The 16,842-nt window shown below is 39.6% G+C and overlaps 2 protein-coding genes across 2 annotated transcripts in view; one reads left to right on the top strand and one right to left on the bottom strand.

The window, feature by feature from the left end:
- Positions 1-340, bottom strand: part of MRPS22 (mitochondrial ribosomal protein S22) — a 356,930-nt gene extending 356,590 nt beyond the window's left edge. The window contains exon 1 of the mRNA XM_011998531.1: positions 109-340. The gene's annotated coding sequence lies outside the window, so the exon portion shown is untranslated. The remainder of the gene's footprint in view (positions 1-108) is intronic.
- The window catches only part of LOC105552784 (proline-rich protein 23A-like), a 14,671-nt gene extending 13,993 nt beyond the window's left edge, over positions 1-678 (top strand). Inside the window, exon 2 of the mRNA XM_011998541.1 lies at positions 9-678. Within this exon, the coding sequence (XP_011853931.1) occupies positions 9-678 (670 nt within the window). The remainder of the gene's footprint in view (positions 1-8) is intronic.
- Positions 679-16,842: the final 16,164 nt, after the last annotated feature.

Below are 16,842 nucleotides of genomic sequence, written 5' to 3'. Positions count from 1 at the left end.
ACGCCCAGCCTGGAAGACCCGGTGGGGATCCCGGCCGTGGGCGCGGTCATCTCCGTGGTGGTCCTGGCCACAGGCTGTGCCCTGCGTGTGCCCCTGGACAACGTCGACCTGGTGCTGGAGCTCCCGCCGACATCGATCCTGCGAGTGTCTCTCGGTGGACACACCCTCATCCTGATCCCCGAGGTCCTCCTAAGCTCCGTCGACGAACGCTCAGGAGCACAGGGCGACTCGTCTGCCGGCCTGGAAGTGGACGTTTTCCTGGGCGCTCTCAGGGAGGACGTCGTCGTCGAGCAGGAAGTCTTCTGCGCATCTGTCCCAGAGATCGCCGCCCAGGAAGAGGCCTACGAGGAGGAGGCGGACCCCGAGTTCCCGAAGCTCCAGATGGACTCTCCAACCGGCTCAGCCGCTGGGCTCTACCCCTTCGCTAGTAGTGTGTTCAGTCTCTACCGGGAGGGCCCCGTTCCAGGGTCCTGTGCTCTGGCCCCCAACCCCAGTTCAGAGAGACTCTCTCCACGCCCCATCTTCGACCCAGAATTCCACCTTCTGGAGCCTGTCCCCAGCTCACCTCTCCAAACTCTACCTCCCTCTCCGCGCGTGGGGAGTCCAGGTCCCCATGCGCGCCCACCTCTCCCGGAACGCCCTCTGTGCAAGGCCCGCAGACGACTGTTCCAGGAATGAACTGCTTCCCACAATCCCTTGCCACCCGCTGCGGGTTCTTGTGGATCCTCCAAGACTCACTTTGAGGACTTGCCACCGCCCAGAAATGCAGCATCTTCATTCGTCGACAGTGGGCAGTTGGATTACTGTTGTTTGGGTGGGTTGGTTGGTTGGCTGGCTGGTTGGTTGGTTTCTTGGCAGAATTCCTTGGTAAATGGCAAGCAAGGACATGAAAAAAGAAAAGCAGATTCTGGCAAGCACCTTTACCAAGAAGAGTAGACCACACATAACCAGTCATAGATTTTCAGATCCCTTGCCTTTGCTGCAGGAGCTGTTACTTCTGCCTTTACTGCAGGAGCTGTTACTTCTGCCTTTGTCCCCTTCAGCCAACTCTATCCTCAGTTTCACCTCTACTCTTGCTTAAAGCTCCCTTCAGTGTTCTTTCAAATTCCCCCCTTTTTTTCATCACCTCCCTACACCTATCCGTTCTCTCCAATCCAGATCATTGTCTTTCCTTCTTTTTGCAGTTATGAATTTACCTATACGATTTTCTCCCAACATCCTCTGAGGTGCTTCTGATCACTGATTTTACTTTCCGCTTGCTTTCCTTAACTCCTTTTCCTGGTCCTGGACAATCAAGATAAATGCATATTAGATTAGATAGCAAACAAACAACATTCAAATGTAATGAATGCTCTGGACCTTTTGGAAGTGTTTCTACAAGTAAGAATTTAAGGGCCCAGTGCGGTGGCTCACGCCTGTAATCCCAGCACTTTGGGAGGCCGAGGGGTGGTGGATCACCTGAGGTCAGGAGTTTGAGACTAGCCCTGGCCAACACGGCGAAATCCCGTCTCTACTAAAAATACAAAAATTAGCCGGGCATGGTGGCGTGTGCCTGTAATCCCAGCTACTAGCGGGGATGAGGCAGGAAGATCGCTTGAACCTGGGAGCCAGAGGTTGCAGTGAGCCGAGATCATGCCACTGCACTCCAGCCTGGGCAACAGAGTAAGACTCCATCTCAAAAAAAAGAAAGAAAATGAAAAAACAAGAATTTAAAACTTAGTGAAAGCAATATTTAATGAGGGAAAGTAGGGAGGAAGTTGTGACACTTTCATTCCAGCAGCAGCTTGTACAATGACATATTCTATGTACTTTAACCAATGGGTATTCCTGAATTTCAGGGCAGTGTGGGCTTCACCTTGATTTCCTCTCAGGGGTACCCACTCAGCTTCACTGCATGGACATTTGGTCTAATTTATTTTTGAGAGTTTTTTTCATGCTCTTGAGTCCATCGCCCTGAATTGGCAGTCATTATTTCTTGGTAGTATTTCCTTAATGTATTTTTAACTATAAAGGAAAGAAAATATTACAGATAATGTTGTCATATCCTTTGTGCCCACTCTTCTCCCCCGTTCCCAGAGGATTCACATCATGACACAAAGCTGGTGGATATCATCCTAGTCAATATATGAATGCTACATATACATATATATATGTATAGATATAAATAAGCAATGTTTATGTTGTTTTCTGGACAATTAAATTTATGTAACTACCTCATATTCTCCAGTTTACTTTTTTTCTCAACTTTATTTTTGAGATGACTTATAAATATGTGTAGTTCATTTATGCTAAAGATTCCAGTATCCATCATATGATTGTGATATTTTATTTGTTCTTTATTGATTTGTTTATTTGTCGGAGACAGGGTCTCATTCTGTCACCCTGGATGGAGTGCAGTGGCACGATCAAGTGGACTTGAACTCCTGGACTCAAGAGATCCTTTGCCTCAGCCTCCCAAGTAACTGGGACTACAGGTGCGCACTGCCACACGCAGCTCAATTTTTTTAATTTTTTTTTTTTTTAGAGATGGAGTCTCACTATGTTGCCCAGGCTGGTTTCAAACTCCTTGCCTCAAGCAGTCCTCCTGACTCAGCCTCCAAAAGTGCTAGAATTACAGGAGTGAGCTACTGCACCTGGCCTCAGATTTATTTTTATTTCTTTTTTGTTTTGGGGGGTTTTTTTTTAGATACAAGGTCTCTCTCCATCACCTGGGTTGGAGTGTAATGGCACAATCATAGCTGACTACAGCTTTGAACTCCTAGGCTCAAGCAGTCCTCTCACCTCAGCCTCCCAAGTGGCAAGTACTACAGGCACAAACCACGATACCCAGATAATTTTAAAATTTTTTGTGGAGAGTGGGTCTTGCTCTATTGCCCAGGCTTGTCTTGAACTCCTGGACTCAAGTGATCCTCCTGCCTCCCAAAATGCTGGGATTACAGGCATGAACCACTGCACCCAGCCTCAGATTTCTTAAATATGACACCAAAAGCACAATCCTTAAAGAAATAATGTGATGATGGGCTTCATCCAAATGAAGAACTTTTGTTCTCCAAAAACACTGTTAAAATGAAAAGACAAGCCACAGATGGAAAAAACATATATTCACAAGGCAAATATCTAATAAATGACTTGTGTGGCCAGAAAAACACTTTCAAAATTGAGTAAGAAAATGCTTTTAAAAAAGGCAACAAAATCAAGACACTCAAAAATACAACCTTCACAATGACTAGCATCAAATTAAAGATTATTAAATATATGAATGTGCAGGAAAATGTGACCCATAAACAGGAGTAAAAATAGTTGATGAAGTTCTTTATATTTTTTTATATTAGCCCTTTATCAGATGTATGGTTTGTAAATATTTTCTCCTAATCTGTGGGTTGTCCCCTCTTTCTCTTGTTTCCTTTGCTACGCAGAAGCTTTTCAGTTTGATTCAATCCCGTTTGTTTATTTTTGCTTTTTTTGCCTGTGCTTTGGGGGTCTTATCCAAGAAATCTTTGCCTACACCAATGTCATGTAGCTTTCCCCCTCTGTTTTCTTCTAGCCATTTTACAGTCTAGGGAGTCTTATATTTAAGTCTTTAATCTATTTTGAGTTGATTTTTTTTTCTTTTATTAAAAAATCTAATCGTATTTTCTTTGCCAAATTTACTTCCCAATCGTTTTGTTGTTTTGTTTTGTTTTGTTTTGTTTTGTTTTGTTTTGTGATGGAGTCTCACTCTGTCACCCAGGCTGGAGTGCAGTGAAACAATCTCAGCTCACTGCAACCTCTGCCTCCTGGGGTCAAGCAATCCTGCCACCTCAGCCTCCCAAGTAGCTGGGATTACAGATGCAAGTCACCATGCCCAGCTAATTTTCATATTTTTTGTAGAGACAAGGTTTCACTCTGTTGCCCAGGCTGATCTTGAACCCCTGAGCTCAAGCAATCCACTCACCTCAGCCTCCCGAAGGGCTGGGATTATAGGCATGAGACACCATGCCCAGCCAAGTTAATTTTTTTATGTGGTGTGAAATAAGTATCCAATTTCATTCCTCTGCATATTGATAAACAGTTTTGTACCTGCACTCCCATATGCACTGCAGCATTATTATGAGTAGCTAAGATATGGAGCCAACCTATGTATTTATCATCATATAATGGATAAAGAAAATGTGGTGTATATACACGATGGAATATTATTCAGCCTTAAAAAAGAAGGAAATTCTGTCATTTGAGACAACATTAAGAACCTGGAGGACATTGTGGTAAGTGAAATAAGCCAGGCCCAGAAGAACACATACCATAAGATTCCACTTATATGCAGAATCCGGAACAGTTGAACTCATAGAAGCAGAGTAGAACAATGATTATCAGAGGCTGGAGGAGGAGGGTGGATGGCGAAAAGAGAGATGCTCATCAAAGGGTACAAAGTTTCAGTTAGACAAGAGGAATAAGCTTTAGTGCTCAATTGCACAGAATGGTGACAATAATAAATAAAAATACAATGTATTTTTCCAAATTGCTGAAAGAGTAGGTTTTTAATGTTTTCACCACAAAAATATGTGAGGTGATGAATTTGTTAATTAGCTTGATTTAATCCTTCTACAATGTAAACACATATTAAAACATCACATTGTACCCCATAAATATATACAATTATTATTTGTCAAAAATAAAACAAAAAGTAGTTGATAGAAAGTGGTGTACATTAACAGAAATAATAAAACTAGCAGGCAAGAACACTAACAGCTGTTATAAAGATGCCCAGTATGTCCCAGGATTTTAAAGACAACCTAAGCATAGTAAGGACAGAATTAAAGATATAAAAAAAGAACCTAATGGAACTTCTAGAGATAAAAAATATGGTATATGAAATGAAAACTTTATTGGATGGTATTAAATACTGCAGAAGAACAAAACTAAGAATGTAAGACTTAAAATCAAATCAATCAAAACTAAAGCACACAGAAGCTGAATAAATAAGTAGCTTTTGCAATAACATCAAGCAATAATTGGAATCTCAGAAGGAAAGGAATGGGAGGGAGGGGTGATTTTGAAGTTCAGTGAAAGCTATAAATCTCCATATATAAGAAGTTCAGTAAACCTCAAGAGGGTAATCATGCATACACACACACACACACACACACACACACATATCAAAACATATAGCCAATTTACTGAAAACCAGTGATAAAGATGAAATCTTTAAAACTACCCAGAGGAGACAGCTGGGCGTGGTGGCTCAAGCCTGTAATCCCAGCATTTTGGGAGGCTGAGACGGGCAAATCACAAGGTCAGGAGATCAAGACCATCCTGGCTAACACGGTGAAACCCCGTCTTTACTAAAAATACAAAAAAATTAGCCAGGCGTGGTGGCCAGCGCCTGTAGTCCCAACTACTCGGGAGGCTGAGGCAGGAGAATGGCGTGAACCTGGGAGGCGGAGCTTGCAGTGAGCCGAGACTGCACTGCGCCTGGAGACACAGCGAGACTCCGTCTCAAAAAAAATTAAATAACTAACTAACTAACTAACTAAATAAATAAATAAATAAATAAATAAAAGTATCCAGAGGAGGCCGGGTGCAATGGCTCACTCCTGTAATCCTAGCACTTTGGGAGGCCGAGGCAGGCGGATTACCTGAGGTCAGAAGTTCGAGACCAGCCTGACCAATACGGAGAAACTTTGTCTCTACTAAAAATACAAAATAAGCCTGGTGTGGCAGCGCATGCCTGTAATCCCAGCTACTCGGGAGGCTGAGTCAGGAGAATCGCTTGAACCCTGGAAGCGGAGGTTGTGGTGAGCTGAGATCCTGCCATTGCACTCCAGCCTGGGCAACAAGAGTGAAACTCCATCTCAAAAAAAAAGTACCCAGAGGAGAAGAAAGAAACATTAAATAGAAAGAAAGAGATAAGAAATATAACAGTTTAAATAGAACAGTTTTCTTGTCAGTAACAATACAATGTAATGATATCTTTAAAGTACTGAAAGAAATAAAAACTGTCAAACTATAATTCTAAATACAGTAAAAATATCCTACCTGAAGGCAAAATAAACTTTTCCCAGAAAGGAAAAGGCAAGAGTATTTTTAGTAAGTCAATGTGCACTATAAAGAATATTAATGCAAATTATTCAGTTGAAAGGAAAATGATACCATATGGAAACCTGGATCTACACAAAGAATTGAAGACCAGAAGAGGTAAATCATGGATAAGCATAAAAAGATATTTTTCTCACTTTTAATTTCTTTGAAAGATAAATGACTTTATATAGCAAAAATAGCCAAAGTGTATTGTAGAGACTTTAACATACATAGAAGTAAAGTATGACACAATAACTCGAGGAACGTGAGGTGAAATGGAAGTGTCCTGGTGTTAAGTTAGTACAATATTATTTGAGGGAAGACTGTGATAAGTTAAAGGTGGATATTGTAACGTCTAAAGCAATCACCAAAAACTAAAGCAGAGTATAGCTAATAAGTCAACAGAAGATAAAAATGAAATTCTAAAAATTACACAACTATTCAAATAAAGACAGAAAAGAGAAGAGAAAAGGAACAAAGAACTGATGGGAAAAAATAAAATAAATACCAATATGATAGGTTTAAAATCAAATCAACAATTATATTAAGTGTAAATTGTTCACAAAGTCCAGGTAAGAGGCAAAATCTGAAAGAGTTATATACTATATAATTCCATTTGTATAACATTTTTGAAATGACGAAATTGTAGTGAGAAGGATAGAGTAGTGGTTTTCTACTTCCACTCTTGAGCGCAACAGGGAGGAGAGGGCTGGGTATCACAAATGGTACTTGTGATGGAGCTGTCCTGTATCTTTACTGCAATGGCAGTCAGACAATTCTACACATAAAAAACTACACAGAGCTAAATGTGTGTACACACACACACGAGTGCATGAAAAACTAGTGAAATTTAAATAAAACAGGTAAGTTATCAATGTCAACTACCGAATTAGTATATTGTGCTATAGTTATGCAAAATTTTACTATTGATTAAAATTGGATGAAAAGTTTACAAGAGCTCTTTGTATTATTTCTTACAGCTGCATGTAAATCTATAGTTGTCTCAAAATAAAAAATTGGAAAACAGAAACTGTATAAATTATGAACATATATTTAGCCTCTTTAATCATCAGGAAAATGCTAGCAATGTTTTATATTGATGTGGGTGTTCACCAGATGTGTGTGTTCATGATAATTTGTCATGATATACACTTATGATTTATGCACTCATAATTCATAGTTTAAAATTTTTATTTTTAAGTAGTTATGGTAATATCAGAAAATGTAGACTTTAGAACAAGAACTATTACCTAGATTAAAGAGGAAGCTTTCATGTGACTTAATTCATTAAGAAGACATAATCCTAAATCATAATAACAGAGCATGAAGTAGATGAGTCACAAAAACTGATACAACTGAAAGAAGTAGACAAATCCATGGAGATTTCCATGGAAATCCATGGAGTTGGAGATTTCAACATGCCTCCCTCAGTTATGGATAAAAAAGTAGAAAAATAGTAAGAATTTAGAAGAGTAGAAAAACATTATCAATTAACATGACCTGTTTGACATTTATAGATAACTACACCCAGGGGCAGAAAACACTGTATTTTCAAATGCACCTGCAACATTCATGAAGATAGACCATATTCCAGGCATAAGACAAGACTCAATAACTTCAAAGAAATTAAAACCAATCAGAGTATGTTCTCTGACAAAATTAAACTTGAAATTAATAACAGAAAGATCAATTACTATTAAATTTAAAGGAAAAAAGATAATTTTTCACAACCAAGTGGCATTTATCCAAGGCATGTAGGTATAGTTTACCATTTAAAACTCAATAAGTAGAATTTACTATATCAATAGACAAAGAGACCATATGATTTCCACAATAGATTCAGAAAAAAATTAACAAAATTCAATATCCATTTGTGATTTTTAAAACTCCAAGGAAACTAAGAATACGGGGGAACTTCCTTAGCCTGATAAAGGTCATCTATGAAAAGCCTACAGATAGAATCATAATTAATGATAGACTGGATATTTTTCCCCTGAGATTGGGAACAAGGCAAACGATGTTTCCAACAATTTTATTCAGCATTATTCTAGAGGTCCTAGCAAGGGCAATAAGGCAAGAAAAAAAAATACATGTAAAAGCCATACAGATTGGAAGAGAGGAATAAAACTGTCTTCTCCGCAGATGACATGATCAAATATGTAGGAAATCCTAATGAATCAACAGAAAAACTTCTAGATGTAATAAGTAAGTTTAGCAAGATTTCAGGTTAGAAGGTCAGTATTCAAAAATCAACCATACTTTTATACACTAGCAATGAACAATTGGATATCAAAATTGAAAACTAACATTCAAATAGTATCAAAAATATTAAATACTTAGAAATAAATTTAACACAACATATGCAAAACTGTTCATTGAAAACCACAAAACAATGCTGAGACAAATTTTTAAAGTCTTAAATAAATTAAGAGATTTATTATGTCTGTGGATTGAAAAACAATATCCTTAAGATGTCAATTCTCTATCATGTCAGACTGATCTACACAATCAGCACAAGTCATAATCCCAGTAAGTTTTCATATACATCACCCAGATGATTCTAAAATTTGTATAAATTGCAGAGTACCTAGTATGGCCAAAAATAATTTGAAAAAGAACATAGCAGGAGTATTTACAGTACCCAGTTTCAAGATTTATTATAGAGCTATAGTAAGCAAACATTGTTATTGGTGTAGAGGCAGACATAGGAAATCAGTGGAACAGAACGAAAGAGTCAAGAAATAGACCCAGATATATACACAATCAGAGGATTTTTGTTAAGGGTACTAAGGTAATTTTTAGGGGAAAAGATAGTCTTCTCAACAAATGGTGCTAGAACAAGTGGATATCTACATGGGAAAAAAATTAACCATGATCCTCACTTTACACCATACAAAAAAAATTTACTAAAAATAAATCATAACCCTAAACATAAAATCTAAGACTATGAAATTTCTAGAATAAAGTTTCTAGATAAAATCTTCATGACCTCAGAATAGGCAAAAACTTCTTAGATTAAGACACAAAAAGCAAGGACTATGGAAAACGAATAGAAGGAAAAAACTGATAAATTAGACCATCAAAATTTAAAGTGTCTGCTGTTCGAAACACACCATTAAAAAACTAAAAGGCAATTCACAGACTAGGGGGAAAATATTTTCAATACATATATCTGACAAATGACATGTACATAGAATATACATTTTTAAAACTCTTGCAACTTATTAATGAAAAGACAAACTGATAAAAACAAGAAGCAGAAAGGTGAACAAATAAGATATTCAAATGGTCAGTAAGCACATGAAAGGATGTTAAACATCATCAGTCATCAGGGAAATGCAAAATTAAGAACACAATAGCATACTGTTGCACCTCCAGCAGCTCCTGACTAGGTATTTATCCAACGGAAGTGAAACATGCCTCCACAGTATGTGAACATAAATATTCATTGCAACATTATCCATAATAACCTAAAACTGGCATCAACCCAAAGGCCCATCAAGAGGTAAATGGGTAAACAAATCGTGACACGCTTATAGAATGGGATGCTGCTGTGCAATAAAAAGAAATTAACTACTGATACATGCAATAGCATGGATGAATCTCACAAACATTATTCTGAATGAAAGAAGCCAGGCACAAAAGACTACACATTTATATTGTTCCATTTATATGAAATTCTAAGACAGGCAAAAGCCATCTATCATGACAGAATGTAAATCAGTAGTTGCCTATATTCAGCAGGTGGGAGGGATTAATTGGAATTACTTTTTGGGGCAATAGAAATGGTCTAGTCCTGTTTGGAATGGGATGTCCGTGTGTGTGTACATTTGTCAAAATTTATCAAACTGTATAATTAAAATACACATTTTGTTTTATGTAAATTATATCCCAAAGTTGATTTTAAAAGAAGAAAAGCCTGGGCGCGACGGCTCATGCCTGTAATCCCAACATTTTGGGAGGCCAAGGTGGGCGGATCACAAAGTCAGCAGATCGAGACCATCCTGGTCCACACAGTGAAACCCCGTCTCTACTGAAAATACAAAAAATTAGCCAGGCATGGTGATGGGCGCCTATAGTCCCAGCTACTTGGGAGGCTGAGGCAGGAGAATGGCACGAACCCGGGAGGCAGAGCTTGCAGTGAGCAGAGATTGCACCACTGCACTCCAGCCTGGGCCACAGAGCAAGACTCCGTCTCAAAAATAAATTAATTAATTAAATAAATATATAAATAAAAAGAAGCAAAAGTATTGCCAAGGTACTTTTGAATAAGAATAAAGCTGAAGAGGAAAGAGGGGACAAAATAAAAAAGAATAAAGCTGAAAGATTTACATTACTGGATTTCAAGTTTCATTATAATGCTTCAGAAATTAGGGGATTATTTGATTTACCTGTGAATTGACAAATAGATCAATGGAATACAATAGGAAGTCCATAATCAGACATACATATGTACAATCACCTGATTTATGATGAAAACACTACTGCAATTCAGTGAGGGAAAGGAGGGTCTATTCAATAAACTGTGCTGAGTAGGTGTTATCCAAATGGGAAATGAAAAAAATCTATCCTGACCCTATACTTAAGCTCACACAAAAATTAATTTCAGATGAATCATAGATCTAAATGTGAAAGGTATAAAAATAAAACTTCTAGAAAATAACATAGGAAACTATCATCATGACTATGGGATAGGAAAATTTTTCTTAAACAGGACACATCCAAAAAGAGCACTAAAATAAAGGAAAATGTTAATAAATTGGACTACATTAAAACTAAGATTTCTTTTCATCAGAGGACACTTAATAAGAGAGTGAAGCTGGACATTGTGGCTCGCACTTGTAATCCCAGCACTTTGGGAGGCCAAGGCGGGAGGATCACTTAAGCCCAGGAGTTTGAGACCAGTGGGGCAACTGAGTAAGGCTCCAGCTCTATTAAAAAAAAAAAAAAAAAAAAAACTTTAAAAATTAGCCGGGCATGGTGGCACACACCTGTAGTCCCAGCTACTCAGGAGGTAGAAGGATAGTTTGAACCTGGGAGGTTGAGACTGCAGTGAACTGTGGTTGCACCACTGCACTCCACCCTGGGGGACAGAGGGAGACTCTCTCACAGAAAGGGAGAGAGACAGAGAGAAAGAAAGAGAGAAAGGCAAGTGGGAGAAGATATTTGCAACTTACACTGACGAATGGCTAGTCTCAAGAATATATCAAGAACCACAAAACAATAAGGAAAAGATAGAAACCCGATAGAAAAAAATGGTCAAGTGACTTGACAACAGCGACTTAACAAACAGATTTATCTAAATGGCCAATAACTATATGAACAGATGCTCAGTGTCATTAGTCACCATGAAAATGCAAATTACAACACAAGGTGATATTACTACATACCTCCAAAGTGACTAAAATTATAAAGACTGGAAACATCAAGTATTGGCAAGGAAGTGGAGCAACAGGCAAACAGAAAAGCATGCCTTGCAGTCATTCATCAACGGGAGAAAGGAGAAGGAATGTATCTGTCAACTCCTTCCTGCCTCCCATTTGTCTGAGTTTACCCCATGAAGAATTAATTTCCCCACACTTTTCAACTACATCATCTGGCCCATTAGGCAGCCTCTTGGGAAGACAGACTCCACTTTAATGTGGTGTCTCATCTGAGTCTGGAAGTGACAGGAGGATCCAGACAGTCCACATGTGAAGCTGGTTGGCCTCAGTTCAAGGAACAATGCAGGACGGAATGACTTTGGTCACTCATAGTCATAGTGATGGCAAGGTAGAGAAAGGGTTTAAGCATCCAGGGGCAGATGAGCCTGAGAGAGTCTGAGGGGATCCATAAGGTGAAATAATACAATTATGATCTGTGTACTTTCTACTTGCACTTTCACAGAAGTGATATTTCTGTGAATACATTGTTTTAAAATGCAATAAATGTAGATATTGTGAAGTGACGCTAGTCAGAACATTTTAAAGGTAAAATAACTGTGGTTGAGTAGTCTTTACTCCTTCAGCAAAGTAAGGGTGATACTGCCCAGCATCTCCTTCCCTATAACCATAAAATGGAGTTCATGAATCTTCTGCAAAGTACCCAACAACAGTTGTGTGCACCTTTATTTTCCTTTCTAATTGTGACAAATGTGACTTGCTCTTTACAAATTGTCATCAGATCTAATTTTTCCCAGCCTTGGACATCCAAGTCCTCCTCTTAACTTTTGATCTCACTCATCCAGCAACACTGGAAGGGATAGAAAATTGCTGCATATCACTGTCGCCATGAGGTTCTTTAATGAGGAAATATTAAAAAACTGGATTGCTGCAGAGCTGAGAAATCTGCAGCTCTCCAGCAATCTAGCCATGAAACATCTGGCACATCACATTCAGAAAACAGCTGGATCCTATGCGACTATATTAAACTAAAAAGCTTCTGCACAGCAAAGGGAACAATTAACAAACCGAAGAGACAACCCATAGAATGGGAGAAAAATTTGCAAACTATTTATCCAATAAGGAACTAATACCCAGAATATAAAAGGAATTCAAACAACTCAACAGTAAGAATAAAACAATCTCATTAAAAAGTGGGCATAGGACATGAATAGTCATTTCTCAAATGAACGCACATGCCACCACTCCTGGCTAATTTTTATGTTTTTATTTTCATTTTTGTAGAGATGGAATCACACTATATTGCCCAAGCTAGTCTTGAACTCCTGGCCCCAAGTGATCCTCCTGCATCAGCCTCCCAAAGTGCTGGGATTACAGGTGTGCGCCATCACACCCGGGAGACTATAAACTTAATAGAGAGGCATGAAGTAGCAAAAGAATAACACTGCAGCAGTGCTTTCCATCGTGTGGAACTGACGCCACTGGTGGCAATGGCAAAGATAATTTTAGGTTTTTAGAGGAACAAACCTAATGTGTTTGTATTGTAATGTATATCAGAAAACTAATCACATCAAATCCCTTTTTGCACTACATATTATTGCTTTGGATAAGGCTGAAAGAGGTAGCATGTGAAAAACGTCAGTGGAACAAAATGTATCAAGTAAACATTTAAAAAAAACAAATACACTAAGTACAAATAATGCCTGGATATGAAAAATTGGAGAAGGTAGTACTGGCTGGGAAGACTAGAATCTGGGGAACATTGTGCTATAGAATAGAACCAAGTGTATATGTGTGTGTGTGCTTTTGTGTCTGTGTGTGTGTTTGTGTCTGTGTGTGTGTGTCTATGTTTGTGTGTGTGTGTGCATGAGTACATGCACATGCATTTGTCCACCCATACGTGGAAGCTCAGAAAGATGATGAAAAGGTCACCATCTTAGTCATCCAATACCATACTGGATGTCTTAAACCACAGAAATTTATTTTCTCACAGTTCAGGAGGCTAAAATCATTCTTAAAAAGTTCAAGATGAAGGTGCCAACATGGTTGATTTCTGATGAGAGTACTCTTTCTGGCTTGTAGACAGCCGCCCTGTCACTGGTTCCTCACATGGCTGGGAGAGAGAGCATGCAAGCTCTCTACTATCTCTTCTTATGAGGGCATGAATCCTATCATGAGGGCCCTACACTCATGACCTCATCTAAATCTGATTATTTCACAAAGTCCCTCTCTCTAAATACCATCACATTGGGGGTTAGGGGCTCAACATACAAACTTAGGAGAGGGCTACAATTCAGCCATAGCTGTCACAGTGGTCTGCAGAGGTCAGGAAATGTCAGGGAGGGGAACTGAGATGGACTCATGAGGATGGGCTAGAAAGAAGGAGAGAAAGGGAGGAACATCTCTGGCCGGGGGAACAGCCTGAAGGAAAGAGCACCTGTGCATGGCTCATAAGGAAAAGCAGGAGCCTGTTCTGGCTGGGATTAGGTGTCTGCTTCCTCCCAAGGGCCCTCTACCAAGGAGGAAGGGTAAGTCACTGGGGAAGGTCAGTAAGCAGAAGGTCACAGGTGGGAAATCCTCATGAGCTGAGCAGTCAGAGGGGACAACAAGGAGGATCTGAAGTCTCAAGGATGGCCAGGATCTCACCAGAGGATGGAAAGTCCTAGTGACAGAATGCCAGCTGAGGCAGAGTGGTAGGGTAAAAGAAAGCTGTCATATGCAAGGGCAGGTGAGAGGCCTGAGCAAAGCTGATGTGGCTCCATCTGGGCCCAACTTGGCTGTCCAAAGGGCCTTGGATGCCAGGCCTGGATTGAGATATCATCCTGGACGTACCTTCTAACTTTCCCATCACCCAGAGTTCCAAAGCTTGCCTCTGTCCTGGTTATTACACAGCCTCGGTCCCTGAGTCACTAACTGGATTTCAACTCATAGAGGTCATGGAATGAGTCTAATAGCTACTGGCTTTTAGCCAGGGCCTCAGTCAATGCCTTCCACATTGGTTTTCCCTGGACCACTCCCAGGGTTTCTGAAACTGATCTGGGGTTAGAGAATCCCAGAGGACAATACCTAACTGGTAAGCTGGTTCCTGTCCCTGTGGTGATCCCTGGACTACAAAGAGTCAGGGAACTCCCTGTGACCGGCAAGATCAGATAATTACCCACTAACACACTTCGGAAAAGAGGAGACCAGCAAATAGCCCACATCAAAATGGGCAAAGAATTTGAATAGACATTGCTCTAAAGATCTACAAATGACTGATAAGATCATGAAAAGATGTTCAATATCCTTAGTTATTAGAGAAATGCAAACCACAATGAGATACCACTTCATACCCATTTGGCTAAAACTAAGAAGACAATCAATAAAAAGTGTTGGTTAGGATACAGAGAAATTGTAACTCTCACACATTGCTGGTTGAGTTGTAAAATGGTATAGCCACATTAGAAAACAGTTTGGAAGTTCCTCCAAATGTTAAACAGAGTTATCTTATGATCCAAAAATTTCACTCCTAGGTGTATACCCAAAAGAAGTCAGAATGTAAGTCCACATAAAAACCAGTACACAAATATTCATAACAGCCAAAAAGTGGAAACAACCCAAATGCCCACCAACTGATGAATGGATAAACAAAATGTGATATAGCCAGACAATGGAATATTATTAAGCAGTGAAAAGGAGTAGAACAATGATACCTGCTGCAGCATGAATGAACCTTGAAAATGTTACGCTGTGTGAAAGAAGACAGACACAAGGCCACATATAGTGGATTACATTTATATGGAATGTCCAGAATACACAAATCCAGAGAGACGGAAAGTAGATTCTGGTTGCCAGGAGCTGGGGGAAAGGAGGAATGGGGAGTGGCTGCTAATGTTTATGTGTTTCCTTTTGAGGTGATAAAAATATTCTGGAATTAGATGGTGATCATGGTTACACAACTCTGTGAATAAACTAAAAATCACTGAATTATATACTTTTAAAAGGTAAACTTATGGTATATAAATTATATCTCAATAAATCTAATTTTTTTTAACATAAATCAGATCATCTCAGCCAGGCGCGGTGGCTCACACTTGTAATTCTAGCACTTTGGGAGGCCGAGGCAGGCAAATCACAAGATCAGGAGATCAAGACCATCCTGGCTAACACAATGAAACCCCGTCTCTACTAAAAATACAAAAAAATTAGCCGGGCGTGGTGGCGGGCGCATGTAGTCCCAGCTACTCGGGAGGCTGAGGCAGGAGAATGGCGTGGACCTGGAAGGTGGAGTTTGCAGTGAGCCAAGATCGTGCCACTGCACTCCAGCCTGGGTGACAGAGTGAGACTCCGTCTCAAAAAAAAAAAAAAAAAAAAAAAAAATCAGATCATCTCACTTTCTTACTTACAATCATGCCTTCTCAGTGGTTTTAAAATAAAAATCAAATTATTTACCATAATCAAAAAGAAAGGGACAAAAAGTAGGAAGAAAGGAGCTAAGGAATAGGTTGCAGGCACAGAATCACAGGATCTGGTTCTGAAAGAAGAAAGCTATGAACACTGGGAGAGAAAACATAACACAGTTCAAAATGTGTTCTGAAATTAGAAAAATGTATCAGGGTAAAACTACTATGAGAAAATATTACTTCACTTAAAACAGATTACAAGTTTAAGTGAAATCTTCAAGATTAGGGCAGGAAAGCACTATTACCTAGTTTGAAATGCAAATGTGGGTCTATATCAATGTACAATTTTGAATGCAAATAAAAATAATTTTGACTTCAAAAAAAAAAAAGAAAGGGAGAAAACATGAGTTCACAAACTCAGATTCTTGTCCAAGATGCTCTGCTAACAGACAGGGTGTCAATCAAGGTCCCTGTGCTTAAGTTTTCCCTGCTGTAATGGGATAGTATATGGGAGCATGCTTCTCTGAGCAGGTTCATTAGCTGGTATGTGTGCCCAGAAACATCCAGCCAGGGAATCATTTTTCTTCCTGTTCCTACAGAGTCCTGGCTCTAACAGGAACTCTCTTCTGAGCTGGATTCCTTTTAAATCCATTCATCAGACTGAGGCCTAGACTCTGCTGCCATCACAGGCTTAAAGCCCTGCAAGCTAAGCCTTCATGGATACAGATGTCCTGTCCACAAACACAGACAAGACTGAATAACAAAACCATCTGTACATGTCATGCTTATTAGAAGGGGTCTTCAGGTCAGGCACGGTGGCTCACGCCTGTAATCCCAGCACTTTGGGAGGCCGAGGAGGGTGGATCACATGAGGTCAGGAGTTTGAGACCACCTGGCCAACATGGTGAAACCCTGTCCCTACTAAAAAAACAAATATTAGCCGAGCGTGGTGGTGCACGCCTGTAATCCCACCTACTCAGGAGGCTGAGACAGGAGAATCGCTTGAACCTGGGAGGCAGAGG

Source organism: Mandrillus leucophaeus, unplaced genomic scaffold (genome assembly GCF_000951045.1).
Source record: "Mandrillus leucophaeus isolate KB7577 unplaced genomic scaffold, Mleu.le_1.0 Scaffold573, whole genome shotgun sequence".
NCBI classification, from domain to species: domain Eukaryota; kingdom Metazoa; phylum Chordata; class Mammalia; order Primates; family Cercopithecidae; genus Mandrillus; species Mandrillus leucophaeus.
The sequence above is the reverse complement of the archived record's forward strand: the minus strand, read 5'-3'. Positions and strand labels throughout refer to the sequence as shown.